At 36.1% G+C, this 25762-nt stretch overlaps 1 protein-coding gene across 2 annotated transcripts in view; it reads left to right on the top strand.

The window, feature by feature from the left end:
- ACBD6 (acyl-CoA binding domain containing 6) overlaps positions 1-25762 on the top strand; it is a 193860-nt gene that overhangs the window by 68655 nt on the left and 99443 nt on the right. For both annotated transcript variants that reach the window (XM_057507916.1, XM_036905941.2), the window contains exons 4-5: positions 789-871; positions 23760-23865. In XM_057507916.1, the coding sequence (XP_057363899.1) occupies positions 789-871; positions 23760-23865 (189 nt within the window). The remainder of the gene's footprint in view (positions 1-788; positions 872-23759; positions 23866-25762) is intronic.

Here is a 25762-nt window from a genome sequence, read left to right as displayed (position 1 = left end):
GATAGTATTTATGTTCAGAGTCAGAATTTTTATTTTTGCAGGGTAGCCTGGCCTAAAAACTGTCAGTATTGTTGGAGATGTAGGATTTTGTAAAGATTACAATTTGATCCTTTCAGACAATAGTAATGTCTAACTTCACTGTTTACACATTACAAATTTTGGAAGAATCTTATTTCTAAATTTAATCTGTGCTTTCTGAGAACACGAGGGGCAAGGTGTATTGAATACTTCATTTTGAAAAATGTTTCCCTAACAGTTTGCTTGCTTTTTCTTTTATTTTAGATACGAATCTCCTTTCCTTTCTCCCTTCCACCTTCTCTCCTTCCTTCTTGCCACCTAAGAATACTTTCTTTATGGTTGAATTTGAAGTTTTACTACAGTTTAGTTTCTTTCTTATTTGGAACCTTTAATTTTTGTTAATCTAGGTATGATTTTTCCTGATGTATTTATATTTCATATTTGATTTTCATTTTCCCACATCGAACGTCCGTATTTTCCGTAGTGAACATGGCTAACATCTTATAATCACAAGAGGGATGGCTTTTAGATGGCTTCAGAAGGTCGTAGAATGACCTTAGCTCGCTGGGGGGTACTCATCCCACTGCTGTGACAGCCTGAGTGTCCTCCTGCCTATCTGGTACCATCTTGGGATTGTTACTAGGGCCTTAGAAAAATGGTGGTTCATCAAATCTTTAGTATTCCTTAGCAAAGTAGTATTTCATATCTGGTTTATACTCTGCTTTAGTCAACATGTCTTTTTTCCACCTCTTCTTTTTTTTCCCCCACAGTCACCAGAGAAGAAAGGAAAAGAAGTAAATACTGGTTTTGGTGGGCCAGTTGTTAGTTCTCTGTACCATGAAGAAATCATCAGGTAATTTTCCTTCTGGTCTTTAATAATAGGGATGCATATACACACACATATATGTGTGTATGTGTGTCTGTGTGTGTGTGTATTTTTTAAGCCTGAAAACTTCCATATGTGAAGAAATTTTTCTTAAAATGAGACTGATTTGGTGGTATCTCTAGTAGGATAATATATAGGAGAAAATAATTTTTTAAGTGTATAATCTTTAAAATCATTAAGTATCTGAATTAGTGCCAGATAGTAAACTTTCCTACCACATAAGTAGTTGGTAGGACAAGATTTTGTGTCTCAATCTAAAGCTATTGATTTTTGTTACTGTTGTTGTTAGCTTTCCTCAAAATATCATTGTTTCTTTTAACTATTTTAAGTCATAATTTATTTATTCTAGCTACAAATTAAAAAGTCATTTTGAAATTTAAAATGGTACACTAAGGAAAACATTTTGGAGGTTCCTAAAAAAGTTAAACAAAGAAGTGCTATATGATCCAGCTATTCTACTTCTGATTCTATATCCCAAATTATTAAAAGCAGAATCTCAAAGGTGTATTTGGACACTCATAGCAGCACTATTCACAATAGCCAAGAGGTGGAAGCCACTCAAGTGTCCATCAACAGATGAATGGATACACAAAATGAAGGGAAAAAAGGAGGAAATTCTGACACATGCTAGAACCTTGATGACATTATGCAAGCGAAATAAGACAGGCCCAAACAGAGGTATGATTCTTCTTCTATGAAGTGTCAAGAATAGCCAAATTCATAGTAACAGAAAAAATGGTCATTGTCAGCAACTGGAGGGAGTGGGAAATGGGGATTTGTTATCTAATGGGTATAGAGTTTCAGTTGCAAGATGGAGACATGCTGGAGATTAACTGCACAAAAATGTAAATATACTTGACATTACTGAACTCTACACTTAAAAATGGTTAAGATGGTAAATGTTACGTTATGTGGCTTTTTTTTACCACAATTTAAATTTTTTAAAGATCATTTTGTAGTTTTTAACAAGTGTCTTAAATTTTGTTACGTGTAAAATTTTGTGATAATTGTTTTCTTTCAGCACTCCATGTAAATCAGGATAAGGATTCAATCCTGCTTTAAAGTCATGTGATGTGTTCTTCTAAGACTGTTATTTTAGAAACAAAAACAAGAAATAAGAATCTCTGACTCTTCCCCTTTTTGAGTTATCTGAACTTTACTTTTCTTACTTATTAACATGAAATAAATAAGCTCTAGTTTTCAAGTGAACCTAAATTTATTGCTGGAAGATATCTATCTTCATAGAGTGAAGGGGAAATTGTAGAAAAAATTTATGCTTCATTTTTGCAGATGTTTGCCAACATTATCCACCACATAAAGATGTAGTACATACCCCCAGGTACTATTCTAGGAGGAAAATTAATAATATTGTTATGAATCAAAAACTTGAAATGCTCATTGTTTCCAGTTAATTACCAGCTAGTTGATCAATTAGTTAATATTAGGGGTCCTATCTTGAATCTACTTGCAAGGCAAACACATTTTTACTTAGATTAAAAGGTCATTTGGGGTGGGGTAGGGGAAAGCTGATGGAGAATCGAAGGGAGTGCAGATACCCTTAAGGCAGCTGCTGGCCTGAAGTGCATTTGCCTCCCTCATCCCTTTTAGGGACCATGAGGAGCCCAAACAGTTTTGAGGAGGCAAAGTTTAAAAAACATTTTCAGAGTTTAACATGTCTTCCCCTCAACCTTTATATATTCAAAAAGTGTTTTGGGGTTCTTATTTGTATATTCTATCTTTAGTCTTTTAAAATAAAAGCAGTACTTAGAACCTTAACCCTTCTAATCAAACTATTAAATGCTCAAATCAAGCCAGTAAACCTTTTGAGTCATTTTTCTGCATGATAGGAGGAGGGGTTAGTTGTTCCTTCGGTTTTCCCATAGCCCTGTGCTCACACTACACAGAGCTGCTCCCCTCAAGGTGCTGACAGTCTGGTGCTCACGGAGAGTTAGCCGAACAGCCCTATCATAATGTAGGGAGTGCTGGTTTGGTTTTCTGTGATATGCCCATCCTCACCTCTTTCCCTAAACAATTAAAAAAATGTATAGGCTATTTTCCTTTCCTAGTTAGGTAAATTAATTGGGATCATTTTTTGACTTTGCTTTTTTTGTTGTTGTTATCAATTAATCTACAATTACATGAAGAACATTATGTTTACTAGGGTTCCCCCTTCACCAAGTCCCCCCCACCAAGCCCATTACAGTCACTGTCCATCAGCATAGTAAGATGTTGTAGAATCACTGTTTGTCTTCTCTCTGTTGCACAGCCCTCCCCATGCCTCCCCACACACTATACATGCTAATCGTAATACCCCCTTTTTTCTTCCCCCCCCTTATCCCTCCCTTCCCACCCATCCTCCCCAGTCCCTTTCCCTTTGGTAACTGTTAGTCCATTTTTGGGTTCTGTGATTCTGCTGCTGTTTTGTTCCTTCAGTTTTTCTTTGTTCTTATACTCCACATATGAGTAAAATCATTTGGTACTTGTCTTTCTCCGCTTGGCTTATTTCACTGAGCATACAACCCTCTAGCTCCATCCATGTTGTTGCAAATGGTAGGATTTGTTTTCTTCTTTCCTTTTTTAAATTATTTTTTTGACATTTAAATACATTTTATTTTATGTTATTTTCTTTGCTATCATTAATCTACAATTACATGAAGAACGCTATCTTTACCAGGCTCCCCACCTCACCAAGTCCCGCCCCCACACTCCACTACAGTCACTGTCCATCAGTGTAACAAGATGCTGTATAATCACCACCTGTCTTCTCTGTGTTGTACAGCCCTCTCCATACCCCCCCCACAACACTATACATGCTAATCATAATGCCCTCTTTCTTTTTCCCTGCCCTTATCCCTCCCTTCCCACCCATCCTCCCCAGTCCCTTTCCCTTTGGTAACTGTTAGTCCATTCTTGCGGTCTGTGATTCTGCTGCTGTTTTGTTCCTTCAGTTTTTCTTTGTTCTCATATTCCACATGTGAATGAAATCATTTGGTACTTGTCTTTCTCTGCCTGGCTTATTTCACTGAGCATAATACCCTCTAGCTCCATCCATTTTGTTGCAAATGGTAGGATTTGTTTTCTTCTTGTGGCTGAATAATATTCCATTGTGTATATGTACCACATCTTCTTTATCCATTCATCTACTGATGGAGACTTAGGTTGCTTCCATTTCTTGGCTATTTTAAATAGTGCTGCGATAAACATAGGGGGGCATCTGTCTTTTTCGAACTGGGCTGCTGCATTCTTAGGGTAAATTCCTAGGAGTGGAATTCCTGGGTCAAATGGTATGTCTATTTTGAGCATTTTGAGGAACCTCCATACTGCTTTCCACAATGGTTGAACTAATTTACATTCCCACCAGCAGTGTAGGAGGGTTCCCCTTTCTTCACAACCTCACCAACATTTGTTGTTTGTCTTTTGGATGGTAGCCATCCTTACTGGTGTGATTTACATTGTGGTTTTAATTTGCATTTCTCTAATAACTAGCGATGTGGAGCATCTCTTCATGTGTCTCTTGGCCATCTGAATTTCTTCTTTGGAGAACTGTCTGCTCAGCTCCTCTGCCCATTTTTTAATTGGATTATTTGCTTTTTGTTAAGGTGCATAAGCTCTTTATATATTTTGGATGTCAAGCCTTTATCGCATCTGTCATTTACAAATATATTCAATTCCCATACTGTAGGGTACCTTTTTGTTCTATTGATTGTGTCCTTTGCTGTACAGAAGCTTTTCGACTTGATGTAGTCCCACTTGTTCATTTTTGCTTTTGTTTTCCTTGCCCGGGGAGACATGTTCATGAAGAAGTCGCTCATGTTTATGTCCAAGAGATTTTTGCCTATGTGTTTTTCTAAGAGTTTTATGATTTCATGACTTACATTCAGGTCTTTGATCCATTTCGAATTTACTTTGGTGTATGGGGTTAGACAGTGATCCAGTTTCATTCTCTTACATGTAGCTGTCCAGTTTTGCCAGCACCATCTGTTGTAGAGACTGTCATTTCCCCATTGTATGTCCATGGCTCCTTTATCATATATTAATTGGCCATATATATTTGGGTTAATGTCTGGAGTCTCTATTCTGTTCCACTGGTCTGTGGCTCTGTTCTTGTGCCAGTACCAAATTGTCTTGATTACTATGGCTTTGTAATAGAGCTTGAAGTCGGGGAGTGAGATCCCCCCCACTTTATTCTTCCTTCTCAGGATTGCTTTGGCTATTCGGGGTCTTTGGTGTTTCCATATGAATTTTTGAACTATTTGTTCCAGTTCATTGAAGAATGTTTTTGGTAATTTGATAGGGATTGCATCAAATCTGTATATTGCTTTGGGCAGGATGGCCATTTTGACAATATTAATTCTTCCTAGACAAGAGCATGGGATGAGTTTCCATTTGTTAGTGTCCTCTTTAATTTCTCTTAAAAGTGTCTTATAGTTTTCAGGTTATAGGTCTTTCACTTCTTTGGTTAGGTTTATTCCTAGATATTTTATTCTTTCTGATGCAATTGTGAATGGAATTGTTTTCCTGATTTCTCTTTCTATTGGTTCATTGTTAGTGTATAGGAAAGCCACAGATTTCTGTGTGTTAATTTTGTATCCTGCAACTTTGCTGTATTCTGATATCAGTTCTAGTAGTTTTGGAGTGGAGTCTTTAGGGTTTTTTATGTACAATATCATGTCATCTGCAAATAGTGACAGTTTAACTTCTTCTTTACCAATCTGATTCCTTGTATTTCTTTGTTTTGTCTAATTGCCATGGCAAGGACCTCCAGTACTATGTTGAATAACAGTGGAGAGAATGGGCATCCCTGACTTGTTCCCGATCTCAGAGGAAAAGCTTTCAGCTTCTCGCTGTTCAGTATGATGTTGGCTGTAGGTTTATCATATTATTATGTTGAGGTACTTGCACTCTATACCCATTTTGCTGAGAGTTTTTACCATGAGTGGATGTTGAATTTTGTTGAATGCCTTTTCAGCATCTATGGAGATGATCATGTGGTTTTTGTCCTTCTTTTTGTTGATGTGGTGGATGATGTTGATGGATTTTCGAATGTTGTACCGTCCTTGCATCCCTGGGATGAATCCCACTTGGTCGTGGTGTATGATCCTTTTAATATATTTTTGAATTTGGTTTTCTAATATTTTGTCAAATATTTTTGTATCTACTTTCATCAGGGATATTGGTCTGTAATTTTCTTTTTTGGTGGGGTCTTTGCCTGGTTTTGGTATTAGGGTGATGTTGGCTTCATAGAATGAGTTTGGGAGTATTCCCTCCTCTTCTATTTTTTGGAAAACTTTAAGGAGAATGGGTATTATGTCTTCTCGGTATGTCTGATTAAATTCCAAGGTAAATCCATCTGGCCCGGGGGTTTTGTTCTTGGGTAGTTTTTTGATTACTGCTTCAATTTCTTTGCTTGTAATTAGTTTGTTTAAATTTTATGTTTTTTCCTTGGTCAGTCTTAGAAGGTTGTATTTTTCTAGGAAGTTGTCCATTTCTTCTAGGTTTTCCACCTTGTTAGCTTATAGGTTTTCATAGTAGTCTCTAATAATTCTTTGTATTTCTGTGGAGTCTGTCGTGATTTTTCCTTTCTTGTTTCTGATTCTGTTGATGTGTGTTCATTCTCTTTTTCTCTTAATAAGTCTGGCTAGAAGCTTATCTATTTTGTTTATTTTCTCAAAGAACCAGCTCTTGGTTTCATTGATTTTTTTCTATTGTTTTATTCTTCTCAATTTTGTTTATTTCTTCTCTGATCTTTATTATGTCCCTCCTTCTGCTGACTTGAGGCCTCATTTGTTCTTCTTTTTCCAATTTTGATAATTGTGATGTTAGACTATTCATTTGGGATTGTTCTTCCTTCTTTAAGTATGCCTGGATTGCTTTCGCTGCCTCCCACAGAAGTTGGGGCTTTTTGTTGTTGTCATTTATTTCCATATATTCCTTGATCTCTATTTTAATTTGTTCGTTGATCTATTGATTATTTAGGGGCATGTTGTTTAGCCTCCATGTGTTTGTGAGCCTTTTTGTTTTCTTTGTACAATTTATTTCTAGTTTTATACCTTTGTGGTCTGAAAAGTTGGTTGGTAGAATTTCAATCTTTTGGAATTTACTGAGGCTCTTCTTGTGGCCTAGAATGTGGCCTATTCTGGAGAATGTTCCATGTGCACTTGAGAAGACTGTGTATCCTGTTGCTTTTGAATGTAGAGTTCTATAGATGTCTTTTAGGTCTGTCTGCTCTAGTGTATTGTTCAGTGCCTCCATGTCCTTACTTATTTTCTGTCCGGTGGATCTGTCCTTTGGAGTGAGTGGCGTGTTGAAGTCTCCTAAAATGAATGCATTGCATTCTATTTCCTCCTTTAGTTCTGTTAGTATTTGTTTCACATATGCTGGTGCTCCTGTGTTGGGTGCATATATATTTATAATGGTTATATCCTCTTGTTGCACTGAGCTCTTTATCATTATGTAATGTCCTTCTTTATCTCTTGTTAACTTTCTTTGTTTTGAAGTCTATTTTATCTGATACTAGTACTGCAGCACCTGCTTTTTTCTCCCTGTTGTTTACATGAAATATATTTTTCCATCCCTTGACTTTTAGTCTGTGCGTGTCTTTGGGTTTGAGGTGAGTTTCTTGTAAGCAGCATATAGATGGGTCTTGCTTTTTTATCCATTCTATTACTCCATGTCTTCTGATTGGTCCATTCAGTCCATTTACATTTAAGGTGATTATTGAAAGATATGTACTTATTGCCATTTCAGGCTTTAGATTTGTGCTTACCAATGGTTCAAGGTTAGCTTCTTTAGTATCTTACTGCCTAACTTAACTCGCTTATTGAGCTATTATAGACACTGGTGATTCTTTATTTCTCTCCTTCTTATTCTTCCTCCTTCATTCTTTATATGTTGGGTGTTTTATTCTGTGCTCTTATATGTTTCCTTTAACTGCTTTTGTGAGTAGTCGATTTTATTTTTTGCCTTTAGTTAGTATTTGGTTGGTCTGCTTTCTTTGCTGTGATTTTATTTTCTCTGGTGACATCTGTTTAGCCTTAGGAGTGCTCCCATCTAGAGCAGTCCCTCTAAGATACCCTGTAGAGGTGATTTTTGGGAGGCAAATTCCCTCAACTTTTGCTTGTCTGGGAATTGTTTAATTCCTCCTTCATATTTAAATGATAGTCGTGCTGGATACAGTATTCTTGGTTCAAGGCCCTTCTGTTTCATTGCATTAAATATATCATGCCATTCTCTTCTGGCCTGTAGGGTTTCTGTTGAGAAGTCTGATGATAGCCTGATGGGTTTTCCTTTGTAGGTGACCTTTTTCCTCTCTCTAGCTGCCTTTAATACTCTGTCCTTGTCCTTGATCTTTGCCATTTTAATTATTATGTGTGTTGGTGTTGTCCTCTTTGAGTCCCATCTCTCGGGAGTTCTGTGTGCTTCCATAGTTTGAGCAACTATTTCCTCCCCCAGTTTGGGGAAGTTCTCAGCAATTATTTCTTTAAAGACACCTTCTGTCCCTTTTTCTCTCTCTCTTCTTCTTCTGGTATAATGCAGATATTGTTCCTTTTGGATTGGTCACACAGTTCTCTTAAAATTGTTTCATTCCTGGAGATCCTTTTATCTCTCTCTATGTCAGCTTCTATGCGTTCCTGTTCTCTGGTTTCTATTCCATCAATGGCCTCTTGCACCTTATCTATTCTGCTTATAAATCCTTCCAGAGATTGTTTCATTTCTGTAATCTCCCTCCAGACGTCATCCCTTAGCTCTTGCATATTTCTCTGCAGCTCCGTCAGCATGGTTATGACCTTTATTTTGAATTCTTTTTCAGGAAGATTGGTTAGGTCTGTCTCCTTCTCAGGGGTTAACTCTGTGATTTTGGTCTGTCTCAAATTCTTCTGCCTTTTCATGGTGATAGAGGTAGTTGTGCGAGGCTGGCATGTGTGTCGGCTGGGAGAACGTCCCTTCTTACTGGTTTGTGGCCCTCCTCTCGTGGGAGAGCAGCGACCCCTAGCGGCTTGTGCTGGGCAGCTGCGCGCAAATGGGGCCTCTGATTCTTGCCCGGCTGCTGTGGAGTTAAGCTCCGTGTTTGCTGTGGGTGTGGCCGGCCTCAGTCTGCTGCTCCAATATGGCGGAGCCACATCTGAGGGGAAACAAGTGGGAGGCTGTTTATCGCCGTGAGGGGCCTCCGAGCTGTGCTGCCGCCCAAGGGGTTCGGGCGCCCAGACTTCCCTGGGATTCCCAGCTGTTGGGCTTAGTATCCTGGGATGCTTCCGTCTAGCTGTGGGGTCCCTGTCCCTTTAAGACTTTCAAAAAGCACTCGCTTTTCTTTGTCCCGGGGGCACCGGCTGCAGGGACCCGCTCACAGGTCTTACTGTCCTGTTTCCCTAGTATCCAGCACACCACGCACTGTGTGTCTGTGCTCTGGTGCGGATGGCTAGGGCTGGCTATTTAGCAGTCCTGGGCTCCCTCTCCCTCCCCGCTCCGACTCCTGTCCTCCCGCCGGGAGCTGGGGTGAGGGGCGCTTGGGTCCCGCCGGGCTGGGGCTTGTATCTTACCCCCTTCGCGAGGCGCTGGGTTCTCGCAGGTGTGGATGTATTCTGGCTGTTGTCCTGTGTCTTCTGGTCTCTCTTTTAGGAATAGTTGTATTTGTTGTATTTTCAAAAATATATATGGTTTTGGGAGGAGATATCTGCTGCTCTACTCACACTGCCATCTTGGTTCCACCTGACTTTGCTTTTTAAAACCACTTAATTTCCTCACAATATCATCACTTATCTGTAAATAATAGTGGTCTTTATTTTGTGCACTGATTTCCTTAAGGACACCCAGAAACTAGTATTTTTCAAAATGACATGCTGAGTACAGTTTCTTCTGGAATGTCCAGTGACTACTAATCATTTTCTTATATTAAAGAATACATTTTATAATTGAACAGGATTCCAGTATAATAAACTAGATCATGATAAAAGTTATTCTGTAATGAAATGTTGGATTATTCAAGTAAAAGACTAGATGTAGTCCCTATTGTTTCTTAAATATAAGAATATAATTGCAACAGAGAAAGGCTGTTATAGTTTATGTAATCAAATTTTTCTTGTATTTAGGTGAAATCTATCGGATTTTTTTTTTTCTCAGAGAAAGCTGTGCTTTAATTGAGGTTAACTGCAGTTTCTTGGTGGAATTATGTTCAGTCGAGGTGGAAGTTACAGTAGGTTTTAGAGTTTTAGAAACATCAACTAGTAAACTTGGGTGAAAGGAAAAATTTTCTTCTGTAGAACCATTGTTTTTAAGAAGAGCATTGGAAATATATTTTGAAGGTCAGTTTTGGTTACTTTAATAAATACACTTCTATTTTTTCCCTCATTCTTAAGGATCTGGAAACTCAGTATCTAATAAACCCACTTAATAAGGCTTGGGCTCCATTACGTCAGCTTTCCTGACTAATGTGCATTGTAGGTGAAAAGTTAAGGGCCCATTTTAGTTTTATTGTGAATGTTCTTGAACTAAGGGCCACTGGGGCCAATTCTGAGCCTGTCCCCTGCCTGTTTTGGTTCTGACCTTTATTTTTACTCTGTCATAGAAAGTGACGATATAATGTCATAAGTACAGGTCTCTGTGTTTATATTCCAGAGTCTTGACACCAGTTTCTCCTTCTGAAGCTAGTTAATTGTTCTGTAATATAATGGAGGGGATATAGCCTGACACTAATTAAATACAAACATTTTGGAGTTAAACTGCCAGCATTCAAATGCTGGTTCCACCAGTTACTAGCTTTGTGACCTTGGACAAGTTACTTATCTGTAAAATGGGGGTAATTATGGTACCTTTCTCATATGGCATTTATGAGATTATGTAATGCATACACACAGGGATTCTAGAACACTATCTGACATAAAATATGTTATTATGTAACAGTTAGCTTTTATTAGTATTGTTACTCAGCATAGAGTCCCCAGAGCAGAGACCCAGGGCCCAGGGCTTTTAGTTAAAAGCTAAAATTCCATGTCTGATTATAGAGAAGGTACAGGTTGCCTATGTTTATCGCAGCACTATTTATAATAGCCAAGATAGGGAAGCAACCTAAGTGTTCATCAGTAGATGAATGGATAAAGAAGATGTGGTACATATACACAATGGAATACTGTTCATGCATAAGAAAGAAACAAATCCTACCATTTGCAACAACACGGATGGAGCTAGAGGGTATTAAGTTCAGTGAAACAAGTCAGGCAGAGAAAGACAAATACCTGATGATTTTACTCATTTGTGGAGTATAACAACCAAGCAAAATGGAAGGAACAAAACAGCAGCAGACTCATAGATTCCAAGAAGGGACTAGTAGTTACCAAAGGGGAGGGGTGGGAGAGGGTGGGTGGGGAGGGAGGGAGAAGGGGATTGTGGGGTATCATGATTGGTGCACATGTTGTGTGGGGGGTCATGGGGAAAACAATGTAGCTCAGAGAAGACAAATAGTGACTCTGTGGCATCTTACTACACTGATGGACAGTGACTGCAATGGGATATGGGGGGACACTCAATAATAAGGGTGAATGTAATAACCACATTGTTTTTCTTTTGAAACCTTCATAAGAGTGTATATCAATGGTACCTCAATAAAAAAAAAAAAAGAAAGAAAAGGTACAGGTTGTTTGCTTTTGCAAAAGAAAATGGAAAACAGGGAAGGGAGAGCTAATGTTATTAGATGTTATGTTTGAATCTATAGAAGCAAGAGAGTAACAAATCTTGGAACTCACAGAAAGTTACTCCAGTCTTGAGATCAGTTGTGTTTATTTATACTGGAAGTGGGCAGAAAAAGCTCTGGTTATTAAGCATAGCACTTTGCAAAAGAGTCAGATAGTTCTGCATATACTACATATACTGACTGACTCACTTAACAAGAAATAACTTTCAGTGGTTGGCACACTTAAAAAAGGTTTTATCTAGAAGTTGGCACATAAATTGAGAAATTCGGATAAGAATTAAAAATACAATGCATGAAATGTATACAGTGTCCCTCCCATCCTGCAATAAGATTTGATCTTCCCTTATATTTTATAGTTTGATGCTATGTAATCTATCAGAATTTTATTAATCCCACTTACACAGGCAGCCATCTGGACCTTCTTGAAGCAAGACTAGATCAGTATACAACTAAAATGATTGATGGGCTCTGGAATTGATTAGTTGTTCTATGAGACAAATGAACTATTTTGGCAGAAAATACCAGAGGTCACTGCTGTGGTCAGACACAAAAGCCTGTAGAATTTTAAAGAGATGCTTTCATCATTGACTCACTTAAAAAGTTAAAAATTTTAAACAAAAATGGGTTTTGAAAATATTTTCTAGTATCTGGCATAAAATGTTATTATGTATGTTAAAATATATTATCATTGGCTGCTCTTTAGTTCTGATTATAAAATAGAAAAACGTAAGTATAAAAACTAGAATAGAAAACTGGAATAAAAGTGACTATTTTGTGCTTTACTTTCATATTTTTGGTGAAAATAGCATAAAAGCTTGTCACTTTCACATAAATTGTATGTTAAAATTTTCTTGAAAAAGGTGAAGGTGTAACGAGAAAAAGCTACAACATATATTGTTTTATTGTAAGTGGTTTATAAAATCAGATGATATAAAATTCCATTTAGTTATTTACTCAAAGCTTCACATTGTTAGATAGCAACTTGTTTTTAACAAATTTGTTAAATGAAATCTTCAGGAGTGTGCGTTAAACTTTATTTTGTGTTTTAAAAATTGAGTATTTGGCGACTCACACCTTCAGTAGGCTAAGTAATTCTGTATCCTACTGTCCCACTGACACCACTCCCCTTAGCACCAAAAAGATGATCCTACTTCCCTTCATCTGTTTGGCTGGTAGTAGTGAAATCCTTCCCTGTTTCACTGGTTGCCCACAATCAACATTGTGTTAACACTTTGGTGATAGGTGATAAATTGGATGACATATGTCTTGTTACATTCTAGTTATTCTTTGAGGACTACACAAGTGTGTATAGGCAAGTGGACAACTCCCCCTTGAGAATCTGACTGCTCAGAATGAACTTGAGTTATGGATTTATTCAGCCTGTAAAACCTCAGCTGGCATAAATAATTGAGAAAGCAAAGGTTTTTCTGTGGTGCATACCTCAGGGACTCATGGCTCTCTTCCTCCTCTCTACCTCTCTTTCTTATGAAAATGATCCCAGTTGCACTCCTAGATAATAACACACCAAGCAATTAAAAGCCATGGGTGGCTGGAGAGAGGAGAAAAGGTTTAGTTAATGAGCTTTTCCTCTTCCAGTGCCCATGAGAGCCTCAGGAATGACAAGGTGATTAAAGCGAAGAGATAATTATAGATTATGTGAAAATGGGTCCCTCGAGGCAAGCGGGTCTTGACATAAACGGTAACTGTTGTAAGAATCTCCTGGCTCTCATATTCACCCTTTTTTAATGTGCTTTATTTAGCTCCTGTGTGCTCAGTGTTATGATGCCAACCAAGCATATAGGCAAATTCACCTGTTTGCAGATCAACAGCTCTTTCTGAACAGGTCATTCATCAACTAAAACCATCATCTTTTCCTCTTTCTTTTTTCTTCCCACTCTGTTGTCTCTTCTGCCTATCCTTTCTTCTAAATTTTTTCTTCTCACTTTCTTACATCCATATCTGTATGTAGTACCTGTGAAATGCTAGGCCCCGAGACCTGTTTGCAAAGTTTAGTGTATGTGCATGTGCATGTATGATGATGCATGTAGTTATGTATACTATATCCATTATAATAAAAGTTGGTATATGTGTTACAAGTAATATAAATAAATGTTTTCCTCTATTAAATTGCTTCCCAGATATATTTAAAGGAAGATATTTAAAAAGTGTTAGCAAAGATGTCAGCATTGTGAAATAGTCATTTTCTTATTCTCATTTAATTATTATCAGGTATTCTTGAAAGCAAGCAATTTTGATTCATTTCATTCCCTTTCAATTTATGAGGACTTTGCTGATTGCATTGTATGTATTAATAAGTGCTTAGTGTTCATTTAGGTTGAGATTTTGTGTGAAAAAAGACATTAGTACATTGATTACATGGTTTTATTTTTTTTAACTTCTATCCAATATAAAATTTTATATATGCATTAGGTAAATATTTTATGTAACGGATGTCATTCCCAGGTCTTTAGGTCATATCGATCTTCTCTTTTTCTCTTTTCTCCTTCTCACCCACTAACATCATACGAACATAATAAACATTATTCTGTTTCCTTGTGTTCCAGAATAATCCAAATTTATCTATTCATTATCACCACTATCATGCCTTCTGCACTGCTGTCACTACTCTTATTAAACAATCATCACCTCTTGGCCAGGACACTGCAGAAAGATTTGGGAACTGGATTCCTCACTTCCTTTGCTTTGTCCACAGATTTATATCTCAGCTCTCATCATATCACTCTCTTGCTTAAAGCCCTTTAAATGATTTTCCATAGTACTTAGAATAAAACTTTAAATTCCTCAACATGTCTTACAGGGCCCCTTACCATCTTACATATATAAGACCATATATCTAAGGCCAATTTTCCCTTCTTCCTCTTGCACTATGCTCCTACCACATTGGCTTATTTTTATTTCCTTGAAGGTCTGATATTTTTTAGATGAATTGATTGACAGTATTGTTTAAGGGTATGTGAGAAATAACCCCAGCTTACAACATATGCTAAAAACAATATCAGCTAACATTTATTGGCCACTTATTAAATGCTAGTAACCATACTACATGTACATACATAAGCATGATTTTACTTAATCTTCAGAATGATCTTATGAGATGTAGGTATTATTAATATCCCTGTTTTACAGATGAGGAAACTGAGCCTCAGAGAGGTTAGGTTACCTACCCAAGGTACATGGTTAGTAACCCTGTTCTTAGTTGCTACACTATACTGCTCCTGAGAGTTTGAGGAATCATTATAATCTCCATTTAATGAAATTGAATTAGATAGTTGTTGTTATATTAATATAGTGAATATCTTTCATTAAAAATTTTTAATTCTGTTTCCATTTAGTGTTTTTAAAAATGTGCTTTGCTAGTAAAATTAGACTATAGTCTTTCATTTATCAGTATACTGATGATGATGTTTCCTTTGGATCAGTTGTTTCTATGGGTCTTAGACCTACCTTACTAGCTGAGAATGTAACTCACCTCTGTAGAGCCTGTTAGCCAAGAGAGTCTATAGATTTTCCTTGTGTGGCCACTGGTTTTCCAGAATTGATCCAGATTGAACTACTTTTTTCTTCTGGGCATTTAAAGTATCAGAAATTCTCAATCACCTTTTTAAAAATTAAGCAGGTTTTAAGGTGTGAAAATGCATTTTTATTATCTGGTGCCTTTATAAATCATGTTAAATAACTTTTTCCAGAATAACAAGTTATCTGTAAGAGGTGCTTGGGGCGTTGATGTTTCCTTTGTCATTGCTGCTTGAAAAAATGTGAGAAAAATATGTTAACAACATATTAACAAACATAAATAAGATAATAAGTAGAACTCTTTATTTGAGGTTTTTAAGAATTTTCTAGTCCTACAATAAAGTACACCACATATATAACTTAGTCTGAAAATAGTTATCATTTGGTGAAAGAAGTTGCCATTACCACTTAACAGGAAGGGGGAAAACTGACTGGTTATTTTTTAAAACTAAAATCAATTGCAACTATAGTAGCATTCTGAGTGGGAGGATTGTGATTCAGTACATATGAATTATTTAAATCATTCATTTGTTCATTTGGCACTGTGTATTTTGAACCTGCCTTATTACTTCATTAACTCTAAATTGCCATTGGTTTTAGAAAACATTATTTAAATGTCATTAAGGAAAAAAATGATGCTAATTCATTGTAAATGCTACAGATTATAAGATTCATCAGAGATGTTAGAATATGAAAAAATTGTTTTAGAATCAGTGAAATTCAGCAACTTAATTTCTCAATGTCTGTCATCTACAGTTGCAGAAATTTTTCTTAAAAACAACACAACAAACAACAAAAAAGTTGTTTTCTTAGGTGCCTTGATCTGAATGCGAGGCTCCTTGAGCATGGTTACTGCCGAGGTAGTACTTTGCTTCCTCCGGGGCTTACGCTCAAGGTATTTCAAGATTATACCTAAGGACCATGGTATAAACCTCTTACTTATGGTCTTTGGTAAAATGGATTTGTACAAGATGAAATCAACATCTAAAATTTTAAATAGATGCTAATTAAAAGTGGTTATTCCTAATGTGCTAAATATGACAGCTATGACTACTATTTAATCCTTGAGTTAGGAGCTGGCTTTACCAATTTTGCTTCTCCAGATAAGCCTTATCCCAGCTTCTCTAAAAACCTTTAGTAACCTGAGTAAAAACAAATCATTTCATTCAGGGAGAGGAGCAGCTGCAATACAGAGAGTATCTTAATTTCTATGTAGACATATTATCTCTTTTTTTATATAATAGATTCTGTAAAAACGAATCAACATTCCCACCAGCAGTGTAGGAGGGTTCCCCTTTCTCCACAACCTCGCCAACATTTGTTGTTGTTTGTCCTTTGGATGGTGGCCATCCTAACTGGTGTGAGGTGATATCTCATTGTGGTTTTAATTTGCATTTCTCTGATGATTAGGGATGTGGAGCATCTTTTCATGTGCCACTTGGCCATCTGAATTTCTTCTTTGGAGAAGTATCTGTTCAGATCCTCTGCCCATTTTTTAATTGGATTATTTGCTTTTTGTTTGTTGAGGTGTGTGAGCTCTTTGTATATTTTGGATGTCAATCCCTCATCAGATATGTAATTTATGAATATATTCTCCCATACTGTAGGATGCCTTTTATAGTGTCCTCTGCTGCACAGAAGCTTTTTAGTTTGATATAGTCCCATTTGTTCATTTTTGCTTTTGTTTCCCTTGCCCATGGAGATATGTTCATAAAGAAGTTGCTCATGTTTATATTCAAGAGAGTTTTGCCTATGTTTTAAAAAGACATATGCACCCCTGTGTTTATCGTAGCACTATTTACAATAGCCAAGATAGGGAAGCAACCTAAGTGTCCATCAGTAGATGAATGGATAAAGAAGAGGTGGTACATATACACAATGGAATATTATTCAGCCATAAGAAGAAAACAAATCCTACCATTTGCAACAACATGGATGGAGCTACAGGATATTATGCTCAGTGAAATAAGCCAGGTGGAGAAAAACAAGTATCAGATGATTTCACTCATCTGTGGAGTATAAGAACAAAGCAAAAACTGAAGGAACAAAACAGCAGCAGACTCACAGAACCCAAGAATGGACTAACAGTTACCAAAGGGAAAGGGATTGGGGAAGATGGGTGGGAAGGGAGAGATAAGGGGAATAAGGGGCATTACGATTAGCACACATAATTCAGGCGGGGGGCATGGGGAAGGCAGTATAGCACAGAGAGAACAAGTAATGATTCTATAGCATCTTACTATGCTGATGGACAGTGACGTAATGGGGTATGTGGTGGGGACTTGATAATGGGAGGAATCTAGTAACCACAATGTTGCTCACGTAATTGTAAGTTAATGATACCAAAATTTAAAAAAAAAGAATCAACATTAGACTTTGGGCTTTGTATTTGGCATGCATGATAGAATGTAGGAAACCATAGTCAAATGAGATCAGTGAATGACATTACTGTTTCCTAATATTTTATTTGGACAGACTATCAGCCCTTTCCCTGTCAGATTAAGAACTTCTGATAAATTAGGAACTTATAATTCTACAAGGAAGTAATATTCACCAGCAGTACTACCTTATTTTGTAAGACAGTATGCAGGCTTTCATCCTAGAAAGACTGGCTCCTAAGAAGCTTCAGACTGGCTTTTTGGTGAATGAAGTTACCATAGTCAGGGTCCATTCTTCAATCTCAGAGATCTAGAAAGAAGTCACATAGGTGAGCAGACCCTCAGAGGTAGAATAGCAATAATAAAGCTCATCTGAAACTGAGGATAAGCTAAAAGGCATATTTATTTACCGAAGGGCTTATGTGTTTGTAGTGATCCTAGTGCTTAGAAACCATGGGTACCCTTAGTCTGAGTATTGAGAACCCACAAAACAAAGTAAATGTCAGATGACCATCTGTGAACCTGTAAATGGGGTGAGAACAGTGAATCATTTGACTTTTAGCCAAGGTCCTGGTCAGTCCTCTCGAACACTCCCCTCAGAGAAATACCTCACAATGCATTTTTGCCTCAGATTAATGGTTTTCTTTTGGTCAGTGTTCAAAATTGGCTTCACTTATATTTTTCCCCCCTTAACGTTTCCTTGCTAACCATACTTCTACTGATAATAGCTGTCTAAGTTTTGTTTTTGTTTTTGCTTTTTGGATGTGTTAAGGTTAGTGTCTGAATCACCTTCCTCTCATTAGTAGCTTATTTAGTTTAACTTTAGGAGAGCAATCTTATTTCCTTTTACTCCAGGCTTTGGAAGGTGGATAACTATCTTGTTCCCCAACAAACTTGTTACTTACATTTGTCATTTACATCATATGCAGCTATGTCTATCTTACCCCTCTAACCTTGTCTTCCAGTGCTGTACGGTAACTAGTTGCTTGCAGTTCCCCCAGAACACTTTTTTATTGATGATTCTCCTTTTCTTTCTGTTTTTCATACTTCTTCAGTGACACAGCAGGGTTGTCAGTTCATCCTTCAAAGCTAGGCTGTTATGTGAACTCTTCCATAACTTTCTCTGATCGTCCTTGGTTGATTAGCCCACTCCTGACTTTGGGCCACTACTTTATAGAATATTGGATTAGAGAAGTGATACTCAAAAAACCTTTTGCTAACGTTATTCCTGAGAGAATTTTAGAAGACTATGTTCGCTTTTACATTTTTAAGGTAACATCTAAAATTTTTATTTAAAAGATTAAGTAATTGCAAAGGGCATAATTTCTGGCATTTTATAAATAATGAAATTTTAAATTAAGCATATCACTGTTAAATGTATCAAATGGAATCTAAACACTATAATAATAAAAATCCATTTTTAAAAATACATGAACGTGTTACCATTGAAAGAAACTGGGCAAATGGTAAGCAAGATCTCTGTATTATTTCTTAAAACTCCATGTGAGTCTTCAATTGTCTTGAAATAAAAAGTTTCATGAAAGGAAATAAAATTCTGCTCTTAATTAAAATACATGAATAAGATCTTTAACAGTTAGAAATTTTATATCATTCTTTTCGCACACAATTTTATTTTACAGTAATATGTTTTTATATAGTCTTATATCACACTATCATAATTCTCTGCAACAAAATATGTAAGTTGGAATTTAAAACTTGTTTATTTTCTCTGACCCAGAAACTTTAACCATAAAATTTTTTCTCATTTAAGTTATTATAATTATTATTTCTATAGAGTTGATCAACATACATTATAAATTTTATTAAGAAATTATTAAACAAATTTTATTTAAAATGTGCCTTAAGATGAAAATAGTTTATTTCATAGATGATTTTTTTTTTTTGGAGTGAGACAGTTTATCATAGAGTCTGTTTTTTATTTTCTTTTTACCTCTTCCATCCTCTCACCTTAGTTATAGGAGACTTCCTGATAGCAGTTTTTCACCAGAATTGTCCCTTTATTTGGTACCATGGAAGATTTTATACCTTAGGAAAGTATAACCTAGGGTTGCTTTTTTTCCCAAACCTTTACTAGTATATTAGTTAAACAGAGTATTTTTAAGCAAAAAAGTAACAAACTCAATTAATAGTCATTTACTAAATCTTAGTAAAATCTTTTGGTTGTATTTCCTGGAAGTATACCATAGTAAGGAGAGAGGGCATGCTTTTCTTTTATAAACTGGTGGGGGAGTGATTGAATGGAGAGAATGAGGAAAAGGATGAAATATTTGCCATAGGAGCCTTTTTATGTAGATCATCTTAGAAGAATGCCTTTATTGAGAGGTTGTGCTGAAAATTGATTCACTAAAATTTTCCATATCTGCATATCTCTTTAAGGGTCTTTGTGTACCCCCAAGAGCCCATGGGTATATATTCCTTAGCTTGAGGAGTTAGCGGAATTTGGTTGTGTGGTTATTGGCTTACTCTTCTTTGTGGTTTCATTCATTCAATAAATAATTTTTCATTATTTATTTGCTGGGGTACTGTTTTTATATCTTCCAGTTGCTTGGTAAATATACTAATTGAATTGAAATTTTATTGAATTTATCTATTAGTTAGAAATCTGAGCTAGTCCCATAAATGTGTTTTTTAATTCTACAAAGTAGATGAAATAGTAGTTAAGTGGACGTTAAGTGGCTTGCCATGAAACCTGACTATTTGAAACATTCTTTTGATAGGAAATGCAATCTTTGTAGAAAGTGGTACATATAGCATTTTAAGGAATGGGCAAGGCTCTATTCTTCCTGTGATCAATGAAAGACAACCATATGTAAACACCATCCCTCTTTTCCCTAAGGGTGTGTCCTTATAGTTCAAAAAAGTTACAAAGAAAGCCTGTGATTTTTTTTCTTTTAGATACATAAATGTATTTTCAGTCAATTTCAGAAAATTTGGAGTAATCTAGAGATATATTCTATCTTGTGCTAGGGATAAGGTGGAACATAGATGAGATAGCATCATGAGCATAACTCATCCGAGAATAGATGTGATAATTTTATCACTACGTTAAGCAAAGAGAGGGATTAAGGAAGACAAAGTGAGGAGATATGGAAGAGCACTAACTTTTATTAAGGCTCTGCTATCACATAATTGAATTCATTTGCACATGTTTCATTTAAGATAAGTATGGATATGGGGGAAATATTGCTTATGGAAGACTGTATTAATGGAAATACAGAGCAAAAAGAAAAGAATTTGATTTGTACATTGTGCATGATCTTAATTAGGGGGCAAGAAAGATGTGGAAAGATGTTGCTCCTTTTGGCCACTAGGTGGTGACATTGTATAAAGACAGCTTGGTTGCTGGCAAGTAAGAGTCAAAACTTGGAGGGGGGATAGATAACTATATTTAACAATTAAGCCCAATACTATCACTCAATTTTTAAAAAAATATTATTCACTTGGCTTTGCAGCACATTTATGGTGGTTTTATTGAATTTCTTTTAGATTTTTAATTTACACTGTGTACTCTACCCTGAAGTATTTTATGAATACCTCTATGTCCCTGACATATTTAGTGATGATAAACTGCAGATGATAAGCATGTATTCAGAGGAAAAAATGCCCCCTGCCCTCCAAAAAATTCACATACCAAAACAAAATAACTGATATACATGATGCATATAAAAAACCTGCTTTAAAATTATTAAGCAAAATAAAAATTTTAATGTTTGTATTGTATTTACTTCTTTACTGCTTATGACTGTTAACTCTAAAAATAAAGCTGTCAGTTATTTTACCAGCAAATGGGCTTATTCTGGAATAACAGAATTGCAAATTTGGGACAAGTAAGCTGTGGCAAAACCACACACAAGTCCAGAGAACAAAGGAGAGAAACACTTTTATAGAGGAAGGGGGAGTTGAGAAGGGCTATTATAAACAAAAAGTCCATTGGAATAACCTGGGAGTTCAAAGTATAGTGGCTTATTATTGTCTGAATTCCAACAGTGTCTCGTTGGCTGAGCTATTGCTAGGCAAGGAGAAAACCTTTCTCCTGCTAGGGTGGTAAAGTAGTAAGGACTTGCATGGTTCCTCTCTTCCTGTTGGTTCTGTAATTGATGACAAGTGGTAGGGCATGAGAGCACCCCCTTCTGGCCTCCTGACTCCATTTTAGTGAGATTTCCCCTTACTAATTTTCAGTGACATAGGTATACATGAACATTCGGAATTCAGGGAGAGGGACCACTCAGAAAGTTCTCTCATCTATGAATAGCCCTTACATATTACCTATTATTCCCAAGTCAGAATTCTGAGAGCACTTTTTCAAAGAAACAGTGTATTTTGTCATAGTTAAATGTAGCTAAAGTGGTATTATATGCAGGCTTAATTTTTTAAAATCAAAGTATCATTGCTATAAAATCTTATTAAGGTTTCACATGAACAACATTGTTATTTCAACATTCACCCATATTAAGTCCTCACCCATTGCAGTCAGTGTAGTAATCTGCTTTAGGATCATTGCTTGTCTTCTCTGTGCTGTACTGGCCAGCTTAATTTTAATGATCAGACTTCTTTTTGGGGTTTCGGCCTCAGACTTCTCTGAGAGTTTTCTTTCAGAGTAAGTGATCTGGAAAAGCATTTTCTCTTCTGCAAAATGGATGTTTTCAAGAGACCATATATTCCTTTTAAACATGATTCCTTTCTGGAAACCTGCCTCATTTTCTCCAGCTTGAAGCACTGTTTCCCTTCCATACTCTTATAGACCCTTCTAAAGATTCAGTTTTACCTTATGTTAATAGTGTATAGATTTTATCATCCCAGCTCTAATGTACATGTATTGAATGCAAAGTTTCTTGCTTATCCTTGTTATCTGTTATCAACAGAATCATGCCCAGTGCCTTGCATGAAGTAGGTGCTCAATTAATTACATAAACTACATAAGGAAAGCTTGGATGGTTAATGCCAAAGTAGTGTGTTTAAGTTAGTTATCTCTGGCTAGCAATAACTTTTTATAGGGTATTTAAATTGGCTTTTAAGATAGAACCTCTACTGTGGCCAGGTGCTTTAATTTCTGATGAATGGGAGCTATGGCCTTGTGGGTTATAAAATACACTAGTCATAATTTTTGGAATTCAAATTGCATTCTTTTATGCCTGTCCAAAAAATGCAGCCCATATATAGAACAGTTTCACTGTTAATATTCCAAATTACTGATCCTTTTGGGAGTCACTGATTCTTTAGAGCATCTCATTGATACCTGCCCCCCTGCCCCCCAACACTACATTCAGAAAAACGCATGTGCATTTACACAGATAATTCTGTATACCATTTTAGAAAACTCATAGCCCTCATAATAAGAACTTCTGCTTTGGCTTCTGAAATAGACTATAGCTTATTAGTTAAGGTGTAGCTTGATATAATAGAGAAATGTACTATATAAAAAAATCAGTTGATGTGAGCTAGTCCTAGCTCTTGTTATACCTTTGATAAATGTGATGCTATACTGTAGGTCATACAATCTCTCCTTACCTATTTCTGTATCTATGAAGTGAAGTTGTTGGGTAAGAGTAAATGAATTCAGTACACTGACACACTTAGAATAGTGCAGGGTATGTAGTATGCTTCCTAGTTTTTGTTCTCAGTCTTTGTTTCTATTATCCTATGAAGGATTTATGAATTTTATGATGCTGTAATTATATTTCACTTAAGTAAATGACTTTAGTACGTGTGCATTACATACCTATATGTATATATACATATGTGTGTAAATATGTGTGTGTGTGTATATATATATATATATATATATTTTTTTTTTTTAAACTTGGGTAGCAATCAAATTATTCTGTAAAACAAGCAGTAAGTTGTGTCCTGATCTTTTGATACCTCTGTACAGATGATAGTAAATGACCTTCCCACTGCCGGGCTATGGTTGAAAATTCTGGGTCAGAGGAAATATGTGCCTGTCAGTGTGTAGAAGTAAATGGGGAGAGAACGAGCACTGAGAAAGTGTACTCACAATTTTATATTAGTGTACCTTGTTAAAGCAGGTGAAGCTTTTCCATACAGTTATAGTTGCTAAGAACTTTAATCTTTTCAGAGGTTGAATATATTCTTACTGAAAATCCGTTATTGTTCATGTAAAACTCTTTATAAAAATGGAGATTACATTAATGTTTATCAGCAGCAAACCAGTTGCAGTAAAAGTATGTAACTTTTTTGTATTTCCTAGTAAGACACTTTTTATTTTTACTTTAATTAGGGAAGAAGATAAAAACATATTTGACTACTGCAGAGAAAACAACATCGACCATATAACCAAAGTCATAAAATCGAAAAATGTGGATGTTAATATGAAAGATGAAGAGGTATGAAAAATATGCCCTGCTACTATTTTCTTATAATTTGTTATTCTGCCCGAATGCTTATTTCTAAATGGTAGGCCTAAGAACTACAACTCAAAGTACAGTATGGTTAAGAGTATATCCGAGTGTCTGAATGAGGTAGTATCACTCCGTTGAGATACTTCCTGTGTCTGTAGCCATCATATAAACTCACTATACAGGCTAGCCCTTAATATTACCTTACATTTAGGCCACAACTTCCCTGTAATATATTATCAAAGGCATCTGGAACTGCAAATGTAAGACTATAATTCTACAGTAAAGGGGGGACCAGTAATACTATTTGTTTTTCCCTAAGTATTGAAACAAACAGAGCCAAGAAGGATGTAGCTAGAGAAAAGTAGAAGTCATATTATAAAATAATAAAACCAGACCTTTTGATTCCAACTAGGTTTATTTTTTGCCTTTCAGAATCGGAACACATTTTTTTAGTAAATCAAACATGATTGCTTCCCTTGGTTTTATGGTTTTTTATTTTTGTACTCTAAAGACTTTATAAAATTAATATGTGTACATGGTTCAAAGAAAATCAAGTAGTTCTATAAGTCTTAGAAAAAGTACTCCCTTCCCTTCATCCTTCTCACATTTGAGTCTAGCTCCCTTGAGGCAAAAACCCTTAATTCTTTTAGTTGTTTCTTTGGCATTTTCCCTGCATAATTTTAAATACTGTACTTATATCTCTTGTTTTCCAATTCTAGACATTATTAACTTTTTTGTATATTAGGATTTAGCTCTTGTATTGATCTTTCCCTCTATCTTTCATATAGTATATACCAATTTTTAGTTCCAGCTTTCTGACTGGATCTTTATCAAAGTAATGTTTTTATTATAATTATCATAAAATTAATAATATAGTATAATTACTATAATATGGTTATGATGTAATTACATTATTATGACTACGTAAATATCATTCATTGCTGAACTGTGCATGTTACTGTGTGTATCAGTCAGCTTTTGCTGTAGAAACAACCCCTACATTTCAGTGGCTAACAACAGCACTTCTTATTCATATTTAAAGGGGCTTGGGGTCAGTTGAGGCTCTTCTGGGTTCTGCTAGCCTTGTTTGGGCCCAGTTCATCTTGAATCGATGTGCCTTTCGTACTGAGATCCAATCTCAATGGATAGATACTGTCTGGTGGCAGAAACTAAAGACAGGTAGAAGGAGATCCTACAAATACATTTATGCTTTGCTTGGATGTGGCCTGTGTCACATTTTCTCACATTCCTTTGGACAAAACAAGTCACAAGGACAAGCATCAAGTCAGTATGGTAGGAAGTCTACTCGGATTATAGGGAAGTAAGGCAAGGCTGGAAAGGGAATGAATAATTATATAATTAAGAGTAATATCTATATTCCATGGTATAATATTTTATAGTATATTAATCTTAAGATTAATAATTGCCTCTTTTTTTGTTTTTATATTTTCTTAATCTTCTATGTTCCTGTTATTAATTCTTCCTTCAAATTGCCCAACAGAAGTTTTCTCAGTGCAGTCAAACACAGCAGGTTATCAGGCCCATAGTTTGTTTTTCAGCAATATCCCTTCTGGACCCTCCTTTGCTCTTCATCCCTAATCTGAGCTGGTTGCTCTCTAGGCTTGTTGTGTAGATGTCATCCTGAGATTACACTTGACCACTGTCCTAGGAATTCTCTCCTCTTTCTCCTGGATTCTTCTGCTTTCTGGGTCCCAGGTCTTTATATTTTATTGTTTATTTCCCTGTTTTGATGGAGTGTCTCCTCTTGTAGCTTCCTGAGAAAGGTAAATGTTTTGAGATCTTCTTTGTCAAAAATATTTCTATCATAGTTCTTGGCATATTCCACATGCTCAGTATTTGATGAATTAATGAATGAATAAGC

The sequence above is a fragment of the Manis pentadactyla genome, chromosome 9 (genome assembly GCF_030020395.1).
Source record: "Manis pentadactyla isolate mManPen7 chromosome 9, mManPen7.hap1, whole genome shotgun sequence".
NCBI classification, from domain to species: Eukaryota; Metazoa; Chordata; class Mammalia; order Pholidota; family Manidae; genus Manis; species Manis pentadactyla.
This window is presented reverse-complemented; position numbering and strand designations above follow the sequence as displayed.